Genomic DNA, 17,991 nt, shown 5'->3' on the forward strand with positions numbered 1-17,991 from the left:
TATACAAAGAATAATAAGGTCGGGCTGCTGTGTGATTTGAAAATTTACTGCACACCCAGGAGGTAGGATGCCACATAATTATCTAAGCATCCCAACCCTAAGTGTACAGTAAATTCTCATTTGACACAGATGCCCATGTATTATTCTCTATATTTACTGGAAAGCTTTCTTACCATTGGGCTGCAGTGACTTCAGTATTATTGTACCAAGTGCTAACAGCTTCATGAAGTATTGTGCTTGTGTTTGCAACAAAGAAGTGCTAGCCATATCAAACAGGAAAAGATATAGGAAAAAAAATAATTAAGATAAAAGTGCAGTCTATTTCATATTTTAACATTTGTAGCTTTTTGTGAAAATGCGAAGAAAAGATATGTGTTTAAAGAGGAGTGATTGTAAATGTTATCCTGTGGTGTAAAGATTTATTCAAGCACTGATTGTATTTTGTAATCTTTCAAAAATGTTTTTTTACCTTAAATAATTCTAATGAATAATGATTGATCTACTTTTTTATCTACAGTCCTTGCAATGCATGAGAATGTCCTCAAGTGTCCAACCCCAGGATGCACTGGTCAAGGTCATGTCAACAGCAATCGAAATACTCACCGAAGGTAAAATTAGATTATTTAAGGCAACAGAAAACTGAGCCCAGAAAGTGGAGATTTAATCCAAACTACAAAAAGTCTTAGGATCGGTGATCCCCATGACTCACTGGCACACAGCAGGAGCACCTCAAATGGAAGTAATAGGGATCTAAGCTGTGTGTAGGGTGGCAGCACTGGTGCAGTTCTGGATGCCTTGTAAATGTACAGGCCAAGGACTGACCACAAAATTGGATTGAAAGGGTTTTGTAAATGCATATATTGATGGATGGGACAAAATGACAGGCCACCTGCCTCCAGACATAAAACATATCCAATATCTTATAAGGAAGAAATTCACAATGGGTTATTGGTGGTTTACTCTTTGTTGTGTTATATATCTGCTGTTGCCTTATAAATTCTGCAGTTTCTGTGATTAAATTGGAACTTCTAAAACACAGAACAGAATTGCATTGTCACAGAATGCTTCGACCCTTTATTTCTGAAACCATTTCAACCCCCCTTACCTTACCCTTGCTAACCAATGTGCACAAGGTTTATTGTGCAGTAAACAACTTGTAACACATCCTTCAGACAGCTCCCTCTTCTAATGTAACATCCACTACAACAATGCTAGTTACAAACCAGTAGAGTTCTCTTAGGCTCAATGGGTTATTCATAATCATTTAATTGACGTTATCACTTGAACCTTAGGACAGCAACATTCATAGGACTGTAGATAGATAGATAGATAGATAGATAGATAGATAGATAGATAGATAGATAGATAGATAGATAGATAGATAGATAGATAGATAGATAGATAGATAACTTTTATTTGTCCCCAAATTAAGAATTTACAGAAGTTCAAGAAAAATAGAAAAAAATATAACAAACAACAATTCCCTCAAAAACACACAAGACTTTCTGGCTTGGTTAATGATAAGAGAGCTGTTTAGCCGTTTGAGATAATCCATCCATTTTACTTGATGAATATTGCAAGAAATGACTAGATAAATGAATGACATGGTGGTGTAGTGGTTAGTATTGCTGCCTCATCTATCCAGCACCCAGTTGTCTGTGTGGAATCTGCATGTTCTGTCAATGTCTATGTGAGTTTTTCTCTGTTACCCTGGCTATCCTCCCACTTTGCAAAAGACACAGAACTTACTAGTGAACCTCCTACAAGGAGACAAAATAAAGCCAGATATCCAGCAATGCCATATTGTTAGATATCACCATACAGAATAAATATTAGCAATAGGTTTGACAATGTTAAATAAAAATATAGGCATGTTTTTTTCATTCATTTAAAAAATAGAGCCATACTTTCATACTGTATAGAGGCTTTAAGGATCTATCACTGTATTTACTTTTAAAAGCAGCATCTATGAGGAATGACAACAATAGCGTAAAACTTGAGATTTCTGCTATGAAAAATGTACCTCCATGCTTTTTAATACTTTCTTTAATTTTAACTATGCACCATTTAAATAAATAGTTGGATGTCCTATGCTTAAGCTGAGAAGTGATGAGCTCAGCTGAGATCTTTCAGTTATTATTACAGATCATTCATGTACTTCTAGAATACAAAAGAATGCAACCATAAAGAGATGCATTACTAATCCCCCCAAGGCATGACATTTAAAATAACCATGACTTCCAGTTCCTCTAACACTTTATATAGCCTATTGTTTTTCAAATGAAGCAGTAGGCATTTTCTCCAGACTTGAAAAAAGAAGATACATTTACTGTTAGTGCCATTGTCTAACAGTGTCTCTAACAGTCTCTATTCAGTTATGAATATCACCAAATCATTTCTGCTGCATTTTTCAACTACACTTGAGCCTGAACAACTGATGCTAGAAATTATATTTGTACAATCAAGCAAGTAAAAAGCTTTACAAAGTTATATTTGGTTAAGACCCCTAAATATACTTATTATTTAACAAATGCAGTGGCTCTTTATCTTTTTGTACTGTGGTTATCAGAATTCCACCTTCTGTTACAACATTAACTAATATGTAAAGTTACAGCAGGTATATAGTGCAACAGATTAAGCTTTAAAGTATTCTGCATATGGTTAACTAAATGCAAACTCAATAAAAATAAAAAAATAAAAATAAAAAATTAGACTATTTTTATTCTTCTACCTTCTCTTCATTTAAAAATCTACCTTTTGAATTTGTAATAGTACATTAGCAATCCCCAGGGGGCTTTAGTTTCAAATTCCAAATTAAAAACATCAATCACTGATTTTCAGGGATTTATTAATAATTCTTATTGAACATACCACTGTTTTTTTCAGATACTGCAGATAAATTAATAAACAATAAGGACAAAAATGTAATTATTATTCAGAATATATCAGAGTCATATATAAAATAAAAAAACAAAGTAAGAATTCTGCATAAAAAATGTGTTATATGTTACATGCTATATATATACTGTATATATATATATAGCCAACATAAAAATAAAATACCTTTTCTGATCTCAGAAAAAGGATATGTAAAATATAATATTTTTTAAATGAATGGAGATTGATAAAAGAAATAAAGTAGAATAGTACATGGCATTTCATGTATTTCAGAAATGCCTGCACATCTTTTGACTGTTACTCACAAAGAAAGTAATCCTGCTCTCTTTCTGGTTCCTAGTTTGTCTGGATGTCCCATTGCTGCTGCTGAAAAACTGGCCAAAAGTCATGAGAAACAGCAAATCTCTCAGCCAGTCAGTGAGCAGCCTAAAGGTAGCCCCAACTCTGACAGAGTCCTCAGGTAAGTGCCCATTATGCCATAATTCTGATATACCCTCTGTAAGCATCTGAAGAATGTGTGAGTGTAGCAGGTGCTGGATCAGTAGTCCATCTCTAGTTGGTGTCTACCTTCCCTATGATGCAAACAGAATAGATTCACTTGTAACTTTTCATTAGAATGAACTGTTTTGGAAAGTGAATGTAAAAGGTTAAATGGAAATATAATTCAATATTATTATAGTATAGGAAGATCAAAATTGCTGTTTTGTGGAATTGTTGGCAAGAAATGCACTGGTCATCTACTATCATCATCATCATCATCACATCATTATAATTTTCTTTCCATACTTCCTGGTTACTGTCATGCTAGCAGTACACCAAGACACTACCAGGGCAATCAAGCAATATACTCCCAAGTAGGACCAGGGTCTGCCTTTTAGTCTTCGCCCAGTAAGTCATGCCTTGTACCTCCTGTGGAGGCATCTGAAGCACTCTAAATGCACGACAAACTACCTTATAGTACCTTATAATAGTTCCTTTCAATCTGGAGAAGCATCCCTTTGTATTCCTTTTGCTCAGCATCTGACCATGACATGGAGAATAAGCCCAGTAAGTAACCCTGTACAAGAACATAATTTTACCTGCTTATACTTGCTATCACATTCAATAATAGAGCACATGGCTATAGGTGTGGATGAGGGTGTAGACCGACTGGTAAATCAACAACTTCATCTGCAGCTTTAGCATATACTCTACTATAACAGTCTACCATTGTGTCATTCAATGATCTCTGCTGCATTTGTTCTTTGTTCTCATGATCACTTCTACCCTCACTATTGAACAAAAACCCAAGGTATTGAACCCCTCCACTTTGGGTAGTGGTTGAGATTTTAAGTGCAGGGTATTGCCACTTTTTTATGAGAATATTATTATCTCAAACTTGGAGGTGCTAATTCTCATGACAATGGCATTACATTCTGCTCTGTACTGCTCCAAAATGAACCAAAGTCTGATGAGGCTAAGAGGACAACATTATCTGCAAATAGTAGAGATATACTCCACATTCAGTATTCTCTGCATTCTGTGCATGAAGACGAAACCCCCTTGACAGAGTCTATCTGTTGGTTTTCTTAAACTGCTTACTCTGCTGGGCACACAATGAGCTCTAAACATTCAAAACACATCATTCTTTTCTTGAAAATAAATGTTTATATGGTAAAAATATTTTGTATTTTAAATAGAATTAAATTAGCTTCTGAGTATGATGTACAATGGTAAAATAAACTTAGCTATAAATTAACAGTGACAATATTAACACAAGTAATACTAGTAGACCATAGCACTTCTAGGTGAGCTAACCTTTGTCTTAAATTTGTGGGAATTAGAAACTGGCAGATGGAAAACAGCAACAGCATGCTCCGTGTTTAAAGGCCTACTGTATGCCACATTTAGAACTTTTCAATGTACAATGGTAGAACAGGTATTCGGAAAGGTGACCTATGGAGATATAGGAAAAAGCAAAAGAGGGTATATTAAGTAGATACGACTCTAGATTGCTGAATTAGCAGATTATTTTTGAGGAATTTCTGCATTTCAAATATTTTTGTGGCATGGTCATGTTTTAGGTGTATTTTTCTTTTATATTCTGGAAAAGGGTTATTATTGATATTTCACCTATGACAGTGGTTAACAATTCTTAATTCACCACATCTGTAATGCTTTGACAGTTTTAGGTGAGCTTTTGTAAGTTTTTTCTGTATGATTTTGCTGTACTACAGAAAATGATCAGGGGTCTTTAAGGCCTGCAAATATTAACAAGCTTTAGTTGTCTAAACTGGATTACTTCACAAGTAGGTTTAATGATCACTTACTCGCCCTCTCTCTCCTTCTTTTTGAGAAATTGCAGTAGTAACACAATAGGCTCCACACACTAGATGTTTCTAACTATGGCAATTTCCTTAAGCTTCTCCTATGCAATTTCCAAGAACTCCAGGACCAGCTGAGAGATTTAATACCTCCAACCAGCTCTGGGAATTCCCCTGCATCTCTCTTCAAGGATTTCACTAGTATAGCTTTCATGGAAAGCACTCAGGACACCCTCACTAGATGATCAAAACACCTCAACTACCTTCTCTTTATTTTGAATAGCCTATTTATTATTCCCAGTTTTTTCAGTTTCTGCTGAAAATCCTTAACCATAGCTAAAGATGAGGGAGTTGATTGACTATTAAGAATTTTGGTCTACTTCAGCTTTAGCCTCCAATAAAACTGCTATAGTAGTTCCACAGCCACACTGATTTGCTGGTCATTTTTATGATTACTTTCACCCTTATCTGTGAACTAGACACTTAAATTTCTCTGCTTGGACCAGCTTCTCCCCATTTACATACAAAGCTGCTCATTTCTAAAAAGAATCATGACCTCAGAATTAATGTGCTGATCCTCATTCTGCCTGTGTCATACTCAACTGCAGACTGTTTTACTGTATATAGTCAGATAATGCCAAGATGACAACAACGTCAACAAATGACACAACCTCAAAACATTTCTTGCAGTTAACTACCAGTCTTTCTGTTCTTACTTTAGGACTTTTCCCACCTATCCATGCAGAATGCTTCTTGATCAAAAATATTCTTAGTTTGTCTTGGTATGCAGTGAATGTTTGATACTTAGCCAGGATGTTCAATTAAAATGTCCAAGTCTGTGGACTCTGAAGGTCATTCTGAAATCATTATCTTTTGTTTCTTAAAGTTATTCATGGTTGATTTTGAGATATGTTTTGGATCATTGCTTTGTTGTAAAATGCAGCATCTTTTCAACCATATTATCTTCACTGTCAGACATTATTATCCATTTTTTCTTGATACATAGTGCGTGTAGAGGGAAGGATGGAATATACTATCTCCTGTGCTGCTGCCTACCATATACCCCAAAGCATAATATGTCAACCCCTATCCTTAACAGTTGGCTAAGTATTCTTTTCTTAAGATGCTTTTCCTTTTTTTTATACAAACATATGTTTTATGATAGTAGCCCAACTGTTCAGTTTTTGTTTCATCAAACCACAGCACTCTTATTTAAAATGCCTCTGATGTTCTGGAATGTAAGTGTTGTGTTGCATACTTCAGATGTAAATGTTTGTGATGAGACTGAACGTAAGATTTTCTTCTGACATCTCTTTCATGTTGATCATATTTGTGTAAGCATGGCAGGACAGTGGACCAGTACACAACAAATCCTGTGCCAGATAACCCTCCCTGCATATTCTTTGCAATCATGTGGAGGATTTGCTTTGTATATCAGATATGTCTATAGGCAGTTTTGAGAATTTTTGTTGGTCTTCCAGATGTCATCTTGGTGTTGACATTTTGCCTAACTTCCATTTCTCTAATGACATTTTGGATTGTGAGAATTGCGATCAGGAAGTATTTGGATATTATTTAGGATTTCCCAACTTTGTAAGATTTGGTTTTCTTTATTTTTGTATCCCCACTCAGTTTCTTAAAGGATGGCATGGTATCCGGAGATGTTCATTAGTTAAAAGAATTAATAATGCTCTAGAAATGCCTTATCTGATTTGGCTAAGAAGTCAACCAATTTCTGAGACTCACAAAAGAACAATATTTATTGCACATAAAATGTTTTATATTGTGAAAGACGGACAGGGAACAACCAGTTTTTTACCTTTGTTTATGTCCCCCAAGCTACTAGAGTGCACTGAGGTTTAAAATCATAGGAGTATTGGGAAGGACAGACAGACTGGCACTCCTCAATTACACTCTTGTGGTGGAAGAAGTCTTTGGGGGAACCTAATGCAACTAAGGGGAGCTCTTCAGGGGTAATTGCATACTTCCAAGTGCTGGATGAAAAACCTGGAAACAGTAGTAAGGGCTTACCCGAGATTGGTTTCCTGACCCGGACATAAAAGGCCCTTGCAGCCCAGAAACAGGGGGCCTTGGAGTTAAGAGGAAGAAATTGCCAAGTGGCAATGCAAGGAGAGCAGGCTAGAGGGTAAATAGAATGGCAGGAAGGCTTGGGTTTTTGTTATTTTTAAGCCCCTTGGTGTTTATGGGGATTTGTTTTGAATGTACACCTGCTTTGGGTAATTGAGTAATTTTTACTAGGGGAGTACAAACATTTGCACATGATTGTAAATTTAAGAATGCGGATGAATTATATTGTAAAGGCAGATTTCTTGGATATATATATTAGTCTGAAGTGTACAACTAAAGTAATACGTTAAGTCTAGGAATGATGGATGTCTTTGAATGTTAACTTAGCACATTGGATGCTAGATCTTTATAATAATGTTTTAGGTTAATTTTATCATTGAATGAATGGCAGGACTGCTTTAATAATAATAATAATCATAATATCATTATTATTAGTATTGTTATACATTTTATTTACTGTATATAGCACCTTTCCCACACTCAAGGTACTTCTTGCATTGGCTTTACTTAAGCGTATTAAACAAAATATGAATGGACATTGATGATTTAAGAGACTGTAATTTTATTTAATATGATATATGTTTTAAATGAAAAGTTTCAGTTTGAACTGCATTCCATTTATGAATCATGCAGATGACTTTGTTTTTTATTCCAACATAAGCAGTGTTAGATATTCTTTAATGAAATGCTTTAAAATACAACAAAAAAAACCAAACTGATTAGTCATTGTAATCCTCACATCTGGTGTCTATTCTAGCTTTGTATACAATGGAAACTTACTTTTATTAAATGGTAACCTACTATCCAAGCTTGTCTTTATTCATAAACTACTGTTTCTATAAAGTTTACTACCACATAAGTACCTGTGATATATTTACTAATACTTCTAGTACTTAAGCTTTGCTTTTACATTTGAAGAATCAGGCATTCATTTGTCAGGCAAAGAAACCTTATATCATCTCTATTGGAATAGCATCCTTAAAAAAAAGGCAAAACTGAGATGTGATTTGTTGTCTTTTGTTGTACTACAGTTACATATACACATAAATCCATATGCACACCCTTTCCACCATTATGTAGTATATATGTGTACGTGTGTGAGTATATATAAGTATATCTCAAGAACAGTTAATGAAATACGTTTAAAAATATTTGAAATCTCTTGACTTATGTGTACGCTCAGTGTTCATCCTACACCATTCCTCAGTAGCCTTGTGTGTCTCAACCTCTCTTGCCTGAAACTTTGTCTCTAGTCTATGTTTCTGTAAAGCCTGCTTCTCAGACTCTGTCAATTTGAGGAATGTTGCTTGCCTCCTGTTTGTTTTTTGACTACTGTCAGTGGTAGTTAGGCCCCCATTTCCTGCTGTAAATAAGGTAATTCATATTCTGCTGCCTCGCAGTTGGGAGACCTGGAGACCTGGGTTCGCTTCCCGGGTCCTCCCTGCGTGGAGTTTGCATGTTCTCCCCGTGTCTGCGTGGGTTTCCTCCGGGCGCTCCGGTTTCCTCCCACAGTCCAAAGACATGCAGGTTAGGTGGATTGGCAATTCTAAATTGGCCCTAGTGTGTGCTTGGTGTGTGGGTGTGTTTGAGTGTGTCCTGCGGTGGGTTGGCACCCTGCCCGGGATTGGTTCCCTGCCTTGTGCCCTGTGTTGGCTGGGATTGGCTCCAGCAGACCCCCATGACCCTGTGTTCGGATTCAGCGGGTTGGAAAATGGATGGATGGATATTCTTGCAAATACTTCTCATCTTTGAAGGTGATTCAGGTTGCACCTCGTTAGTATTTAGTGACTGAAAGTTGCTTGGTACTTTATTCATTTTGTTGTCATGGAAATGCTCTATTTTAACTCTTTTTAGAAAAATTGAAGAAAAAAAATGTCACAATCAGAAATTTCACCTTGCAATCTCATCTCTTTATCACTACCACTTAGCCTACTAATAAGTCACCAAAGCCAAACTGGTCATTCAGACCAAAGCTGAACTAACCAATCAGATTGCTCGGAGGGACCGGAAATACACACACACACACACACACACATTCACATACAAACATAGTGTAGCATTTTATTATATAGTAGATATTTATGGTGATTGAGCAAGTTTTCATGCCTTGAGTTGCTTGGAAATGACACCTGATCTCCGTCAGCTTTGCACAAAGCGATTTGGGAATATATAACCATTCTGTGCTGTCAAGCTTATTATTTCATTTCAAGCGTGAGACAAAATCAACAACTTAAAAACAAAGACTTCTATTCAAAATCTGTTTTTCTTATCATCTGTTATTATCTTTTAACAGGTATTTCTGGACAGCAATTTAAAAATCAGGGAAAATTTTCTCAGTTGATTGTAGGGTAGCCCTCTGACTAGGCCTTTCACATTATTTTACCACAGTATAATTCTGAATTAAACTTACATGCCAGTTTTGACTTTCTGGCAGATGGATTTCATGTTTTTCCCTCAAATTATCTTGTGTAGTTTTTCCCCATTTGTATTGTGCTTGAGATATCAGAGCTTAGTTATCTAAACAAGCTTGATGGACCACGTGGTCTGCAGTCTTTGGCCAAACATTTTTATATTCTTCTTCTCTTTTTTTTCCTGAAAAATTCCCTATAATGAATGATATCCTGACACTGTAATTTGATAATCACCACAGTGTTTCACAATACAAATGGTCATCTCAGGGTAATATACCACACCTTTTACTTTTATTTTTCTTCAGTCAAAAAAATTTTCTTTTGCATAACAAAGTTTAAGCAGAATCCAAAGTGTAAGTTTCAGTAGTGATAAACTTCTTGACAACTTACCCTACAAGCCAGATGTATGGTGTGATTTTTATTATCTTGATTCTCACAAACTTTAATCAGTTTTTGCCATAGAAAGCTTTCAGTGTAATTCTGCCATTGGTCAGGTTTTTGCTATAAAAAGAATTAGCCAACATTTACAAGAATGTCCTAACATCCAATCACCTTCATAGACACTGCAAATATACCTCACTGCAGCCTTCATAATGGAGTTGGGCTTGATGTCTGCTTTGGGGCTACATGTTGAGTGTCAGTTATTCTTCCAGCTAACTGACGTTGTATTCAGAGACTGTCTTTACAGCAGCCTACCAAATGGGGCAGAACTGGAATCACTGAAGTGTTCCTGTGTGTTTACATGCTATGGTTCACTCAGCTTGTCAAGTGTGTTGCTGACGCGTCTTCTTGTATTATCCTTAGCATCATGGATTCTAAAAACGATAAGGAAATAATTACATTGCTAAAGTGTGGGTTAAAAGCTTCATTAAATAGAATTTAATGAAGGACAATCTTAGGGTTTGTCCTGATGACTAATGTTATTATTAAACTAATCATCTCAATTTACATGTATTTCAATGTCATTTGGGGCAGGAAATGCTTAATGTTTTTCACTTAAATTAATGGTAATTGCTCAAGTAGAAGTTTAGGGTAACTTCAAATTATATTAAACCTTAGTAATAAAGGTAACAATATTTATAAATTAATATTCCTGTCTTTTTTTCTTATTTTCCTATTAGGCCGATGTGCTTTGTTAAGCAATTAGAGATCCCTCAGTTTGGAAGCTACAGACCCAATGTACTGCCTACCACCCCACGTGCCAATCTGGCTAAGGAACTTGAAAAGTATTCAAAGGTCTCTTTCGATTATGCAAGTTTTGATGTTCAGGTCTTTGGCAAACGTGTAATTGCCCCAAAGATTCAGACCAGTGAAACCTCACCAAAAGCCTTTAAAAGTAAGAACACCTATTTTGTTTTTAATCAGTTGTTGTTTATGCAGCAGACATTTTCTTTGATGGAGTTCCTTTACCCCCATGCAGTATGAAACACCATTGGAATAAAGAAAGAAATGCAAAGTAGTGTGGCATATAGATGCGTACAATTAGATTTAAAATTATGGACCATCCCATTGGTGCTGAGGACAGTATGCTTAAGCTCAAATAATCTGGGATCACTCATTTATTTCATACAATTCACAGGATACTCACAGACCCCCAGGACCGAACCTATATGCAAATACCGTTTGAGGTCAGATACGACTCATCCAACATAAAATGAAGTCAAAGAGAAACCTTTGCCATGAATATGTCTTAGAATCAGTGATAGTGTCTCACAACATAACTGGAATGCAGAATGGTAGACATTCTGAAAAGTGAATCTTACCTTGCCTGAAGAGTGTTTTTAAAATTATCAGGTAGACAAAATTTATACCGACTCAGTTGAAGCAGGTGGCACAATGACAGTGGTTGCCTTGCAGCTCTAGGAGTGAGGACAGATCTTGGCCCAGTCACCGTTCGGTGTTTTCTCTGACAGTTTATTCCAAGTGCAATAGTTTTTCTTTCACATACCATAGGTGTCTATTTTATATTGAATGATAATTCTAAACTGTCTCTTTGTAAGTGAATACCTGTGTGTGCATAAATGTGCCCTGCAATGGACCAGCATCCAGGCTAGTAATGGGGGCTCTCTTGTTTTTTCTTTCCAAGATTCTGTCCTTGGAATAAATTTTTTTTAGAAAATAGATGGAGGAATAGAAGAATTTCTGCTGTTATTCTTCAATTTTACATCACCAGCCTAGAAAAACATTGTGTGTATGTAAAGTTAATAGAATAAGTTAATAAAATCCTAAGATTTAGTGAAGCAGTGGTATAGTATCTTAGTCTTTGAACTACATTTTTATAGTACTGTAATGTCAATAATCATCTTCTTTATTAACAGATGGTATTTCCATACATAATCATTAAACATGTAATTACTGTAAAACTACTTGTTTGCTGATGTTTAGTAGGTAATTCTTCTGAACAATGTTAAATGGTAGATGCTGTGTAAAGGTTATTAGCAAGAAAGCATCGATAATGAAGAACAGCTAGGAATCGTTAAAGTGGTCACTCTGAAATAGTTCACATTACTGAGAAGATACTGTGCAAAAAACAGCTTTGCTTCTTTTTTTAATCAGTGCCTATATCAAAAATGATAAATGGTTAAACAAAGTCTGACTTCGCTATCCATGAGCTGGGATACTTTGTGTCAGCAAAGCAAGATATTATTTTCAATTTATGGTATTATAGCTACTTAATTCGTATCTTCTTCCTTGCTGTAGCAAAACCATTCCCAAAGGCCTCATCTCCAAGCCACAGCCTACCTAGCAGTTTCATCAAGAGTACTTCCTCTTCTTCCTCCAGCGGCTATGACTACTCACATGATGCTGAGGCTGCTCACATGGCAGCCACTGCCATCTTAAATCTCTCTACACGCTGTTGGGAAATGCCAGAGAATCTATGTACAAAACAACAAGATCTCAGCAACAAGGTGAGAACTAAGCTAATAATGAATGCCTGTTTGTCTCCTTTTAGCATTCTTTCTACATTTTATTTCATTCTCTAGGTCTAACTTATGCCTCCACTTGATTTTACTTAAATTCTGAAAAAATCGGAATATCATATGTTCCAAAACAAGTAAACAATTTATTCTTCCTAGATTGATTATCTTTGACTAGGAGTCTATGTATGCTGATCTTACCCAAAGATCACACATTTTAAAAATGTAACCAAATTCTATTAATCATGGTTTTGCACTAACCTCTGATATATTTCCATCTAGTTGTGGTGAGTGACAAAAGCTTCTATTAACTTTATTGTTCCAGATTTCAGTTATATAAACAAGGCCTGTGCTTCTTTTTTTGTAGAAAACATATAAGTTGATTAACTTTAATAGAAACAGAAATCTAACCCTGCAGCTTTCTAATGGATATACTGTTCCATTAAATTTCCCTGTACATAGTTTTTTTTTTCCAGTTCATCTAGTGCTGTTGCTCTGCAATATGTGTTTTCAAATAATTTTCATCTACTAGTATTTATACAATATTGGAAGGGCATTGATTTAACATATGTATCAATCATTGGTTGCAAATAGTAATTGTATTTGAGGTCTGTGCACGAAAAACTAAATATTTTTAGGACTCAGTATAAAATCCCTTTTACTTGCACCTTATACTTCACCCCATGTCAAACTTCTCTTGCCATCATTTCTCTGTTTATCTATTGTTCACTAGGTAAATTAGATCAAATAAAATCACAATTATATTAAAATAATAAAATGCTCCATATTTATTCATCATATGTATTTATTTAAATCACTACCAGAGTATGACCTGAGTGGAGTCTGCATGCTGCATACCGTCTTTGAGAACTTTTCTCTAGATAATCTTGTATTCCTTCCACATGAAAACAACATTTGTTATGTTATTTTTTTTTAAATTGACACAGAGTGAGTATGGGTGTGTGCCTTAGTGTGCCCTGTGATGGACTGACTCCCTATGCCAATGAACTGATTAAGCACAAAGGACAGAAGGGTAGATATTCATCTTACAAATGAAGATGAAAACATAGCCATGCAGACATTGCTTAATACTTCCTTTAAAGCTAGCAGTTTAGAATTGGAATTAGTAATAGAATAATTTCCATTCATGTCCTCTGCAGTTATTTGATGGATAATGAGTATGCAGATACTGTATGTGGTGTTTGCCAGCCTCAACTTAGTATGCTCCATTTAACCAGAATCTGGTTCATGTTTCACCAGTTCAAATGTAATCTGTTCCATTGATGCCGTCTGTTTCATGTATTTCTTTGTTCTTTTTACTCTGCTTCATGGCTGAGCATGGATTCGATGAGCTAAATGATGTTATAAATCTGGTTAAGATGATTCATTCTCATCCATCCCCAAAAGGGATATTGGAAAACCAAACATTGGCCATACAGTTTAAACAGAATGTATTCAAACATATTCTGGAGTTTCATAATAGCATTTTATTTACTGTAACACTATCTTTTGCTGTCTCTCCTACACATACTAAATTACTTAGAATATTGATCACCTTTTGTTATCAGTTTTTTTTCTCCATCTCGTAAAGTAGAAGTTCATAGCCTTACTCTTTGTGTCACTATGTTGGTGCCTCCTACCTCACAAAATTTCCAATTATGTTTGTTTTTGGCCAAAAAGACAACTCTGCTCCCCCCCCCCCCTGAAATTTTAATGCATTTTTTAAGTCGACCGAACCAATGTGAATGTTTCATATATTTTTGTCTCTATTTCTTACTGAGATTGAGATGTGCATAGTTCATTCAGAGATGCATGCATTTTCCTGATTTTTTTAAGTGTCCATCCGGTTAGTGTCTAGTTTCTTCATTTGCAATATGTAATATGATAATCATCACTCCTTTTATATATCAGCAATGCTCCTTGAATTACATTGACTTCATCCTCTTGTAGTATCATATTGATCCATCTTTTCATTAAAACTGGACATTGCCTTTTAACAGATTCATAAAAAGCTTACCTGATCCTTACCTTTATCCATTTTTCTGCTGACTCTAAAACCGTAAGCTTTATATTTATACATAATTAAATAAATGGTTAGAAAAATTGATTTTCCTTCTTTGTCTAATATCATTGTTGATACCTCTTGTATCATTCTGTTTTGTATCTGATATACAGAATTTATAGGTTTGTTTAAATCTTGGGTAATACAGTTAATTGTTTCCAAATATGCAGAATGCAGTTATATTCATCAGTGAGGATAACCCTAGCCCTAATCTGAAGGCTTAATATTTTGAATTGTGGATCATTTTGTGTGCACTTAATTTTATATAAAATTCACTATCAAAAGTGACCGTCCCTCTTCAATGTGATAGTCATGGTTTTAATTCTGATATGATTTTAATTCTTATTGCAGAACAATTGCATAGTGATCATCATTGCTACCTGATTGCTGGGCCGAATTCTTGTGCCCGCTTACCGTCTTTGTGGATTTTGCACATTCTTCCCATACTTTTAATCCCATGGGTTAACTGGCAGCCCTAAGTATGAATTAAACATGTATATAAAAAGGAATTGAGTGGTTTTAATTTATGGAAGATCTCAAGCTACTACACTAAATTTAAAATTATTTTAATAGATGAAAAATATTGATTTTAACTTTAATTTGGTATCTTGAGTATCATTCACTTGTAGTGTGTTGAGAATTTGATATTCTGGGACAAAATATATTTTAGCACATCAGTTAAAGTTCCCTTAATGTATACTTTTAAATATGCTATAATGCAAGTTTAAAATCTACCATGGAACATATAAGGTGCATATAAGTACAGTGTAAATAAATATTTATGCATTTAAACATTATATGTTTGAATACTGGTGATGGTCATAATAAATAATAATAGTAATTAAATAATAATTAATCACAAACTGTTTATGCTAACATCTCAACCCTACCAAAATACACATCAGTTTTGCCATTTTAAACCACTGAAGTTTTAGTTAAACATTCTCTGTGCAGTTCTTACCCCAGTAAATGATGTAGCATGTCACATATTGTGACCTAATGTCTGTTTCACGGAATATACTCCCCTACTTGCAACCTACATAGAAGGAGGACAACATTAAAAAAGTATTTCTGCTTAAATAAAAAAAGACAGAGCTACAAATTTCAGAATTTAAAGATTAGCTGATAAACCAAAAAGTATTATATAGCTGACAAGCCTCTCTGTGGATTCCATATGAATGATAAATAAAAAGGTAACAAAGATTGCCTCAAATGACCAGATCATTTTGCATTTGTGTAGCAGCACCTACTGTGCTGGTGAATTAATAATCACTGGGCATTTCATGTGATAAGGTTAAATATATGCACAGGCTTTGCAATGTAAATATTAGCATTTCACATGTAATACTTTATTTCAAAGGGATCCAGATTTCATATTCTGCTTTTAATTAAATATTTTGACTTGATTATAATGTTTTGACATGGTTTTTTTTTATTATTTTGGATAGCAAAGTCAAACTTGAGCACTTTAATTAAGGTAAAATGTCAAAATTTAACATACCATATTCTGAGTAACATAAATGAAGAGCACTTCAAGTGACTTGTTTTATATTGTGATATCTGCTGAAATGCAAGATCACTGAAGTCCTTACAACATGTTTTGATTTGTTTTCTTCTTAGATTTCATTCCTCTTTTTACATCAATATTGCATAAGGAGAATTCTTCAGATGGAGAAATTAAATTACTAAGATATAAAGACTAAGACAAGCAGTGTTTTTAATGCATAATTAGTAGAATATTAGATGTGTCATTAATCTCTCAAGAACTCTAAATTCTTCAATAATTTTCTTACACAAAGTGAAGAAGCCTCCAGTGCCAAACCATATCTAATGCACCCTTCCTTTTATTTTCCTCAGATGGAAATAACTTTTTTGCAGCTGCTTGTTGATGTACATCCAACAAACTGAAACATTTTTTATTTATTAAAGCATATATTTCTGTATAAATAGAATGTTTTCCCTGCGGTGGGCTGGCGCCCTGCCCTAGGTTTCTTTTCTGCCTTGCGCCCTGTGTTGGCTGGGATTGGCTCCAGCAGACCTCCGTAACCCTGTAGTTAGGATATAGAGGGTTGGATAATGGATGGATGGATGGATAGAATCGTTTCCACATACTTGTACATATTTTACTACTTTTTGGAAAGGGTACTAAAAAATCGTCATGCTGTAAGATAAAATGTTTATATACCACCAAACTAATGCAAAAGTCCATCTAAGCTCCTTTACTTTTTCTTTTTTTCAGAGCATGGAAATTGAAGTTGATGAGAATGGTACCCTTGACCTCAGTATGAAGAAACACAGCAAGCGAGAGAGCAGCATATCATGCCTAAGCCCGAGTGTTAGATCACCCGACCAGTCACAGAACCAGAGTAGCAGTACAAGCAGCAGTGCAATGACATCTCCACAGTCTAGCCAGACATCCAAACAGGAGGACTGGGAGGGTCCAATCGACTACACCAAGCCTAACAGGCAAAGGGAGGAGGAAATGGAAGAGGTCAGTCAGCTCTATCAGTTCTGTGTTTTGGCAGTTCTTGGTTGCACTTAATGTAAAGAACTGAAATATGAATTCCTTATTTACAGATAAATGTATGCTACTTAACTTATTTAAACATTTAACCATAGACTGCTTAGAAAGTGAGCAGTTTCATTACATTCTCAGAGGATTAAAACTAGGGTACATGCAGTTTAACTTCACATAATGCATTAATGGCTGTTATTAAAAATAATGTTTGTTATTTATTTGAAAGCAAATATTGTGAAATGGTTGTAATTTCTGAAAGCCTAATGTAATACTTACATCACATCTTGATTGCTTAATTTCAAATCCATTGCGGTGGTAAACAGAGAGAAAATTACAAAAACCGCATCAATGTCCAAATACTTATGGACCTAAATATAAATGTTGTTATTTAAAAATCTGTAAAATATCCATGAAAATTACATGCTTCCTCTCAGTCCTCCTCGTGTCCACTTCAAGTAATAACAGCAACACGACCATATGGTTTGCACACCTTTAGTGTGTGGCCTCCATGATTAAATTGCATTGCTCTGAAAACACAAGTTGGAGGAGGACTAATAGAAAGAAGAAACTGTGACTGATTAGTTGAGTCTGTATAGAGCTGGACAGATGAATTCACAAGTGAACTGCAGTTCATGCAGTTTGTAGCTGTCAGATGTAGAGATGGAAATTTCCCGAGATAGCCTTGTAACACTGCATAATAATATAACCTTTAGTTATATCTGTGGTGTATGGTCCTTTATGGTTCCTGCACAAAACACTTCGTGCCTTTAAAGAACAGTGTTTGCAAAGACCA

General features: G+C 35.1%; 1 protein-coding gene across 6 annotated transcripts in view; it reads left to right on the plus strand.

The window, feature by feature from the left end:
- The window catches only part of LOC114659289 (myelin transcription factor 1-like), a 66,526-nt gene that overhangs the window by 32,737 nt on the left and 15,798 nt on the right, over positions 1-17,991 (plus strand). For all 6 annotated transcript variants that reach the window (XM_051932856.1, XM_051932858.1, XM_028811695.2 and 3 more), the window contains exons 9-13: positions 518-608; positions 3,239-3,358; positions 10,822-11,036; positions 12,401-12,609; positions 16,920-17,171. In XM_051932856.1, coding sequence (XP_051788816.1) covers positions 518-608; positions 3,239-3,358; positions 10,822-11,036; positions 12,401-12,609; positions 16,920-17,171 — 887 coding nt within the window. The remainder of the gene's footprint in view (positions 1-517; positions 609-3,238; positions 3,359-10,821; positions 11,037-12,400; positions 12,610-16,919; positions 17,172-17,991) is intronic.

The sequence above is a fragment of the Erpetoichthys calabaricus genome, chromosome 10, assembly GCF_900747795.2.
Source record: "Erpetoichthys calabaricus chromosome 10, fErpCal1.3, whole genome shotgun sequence".
Lineage (NCBI taxonomy): Eukaryota > Metazoa > Chordata > Cladistia > Polypteriformes > Polypteridae > Erpetoichthys > Erpetoichthys calabaricus.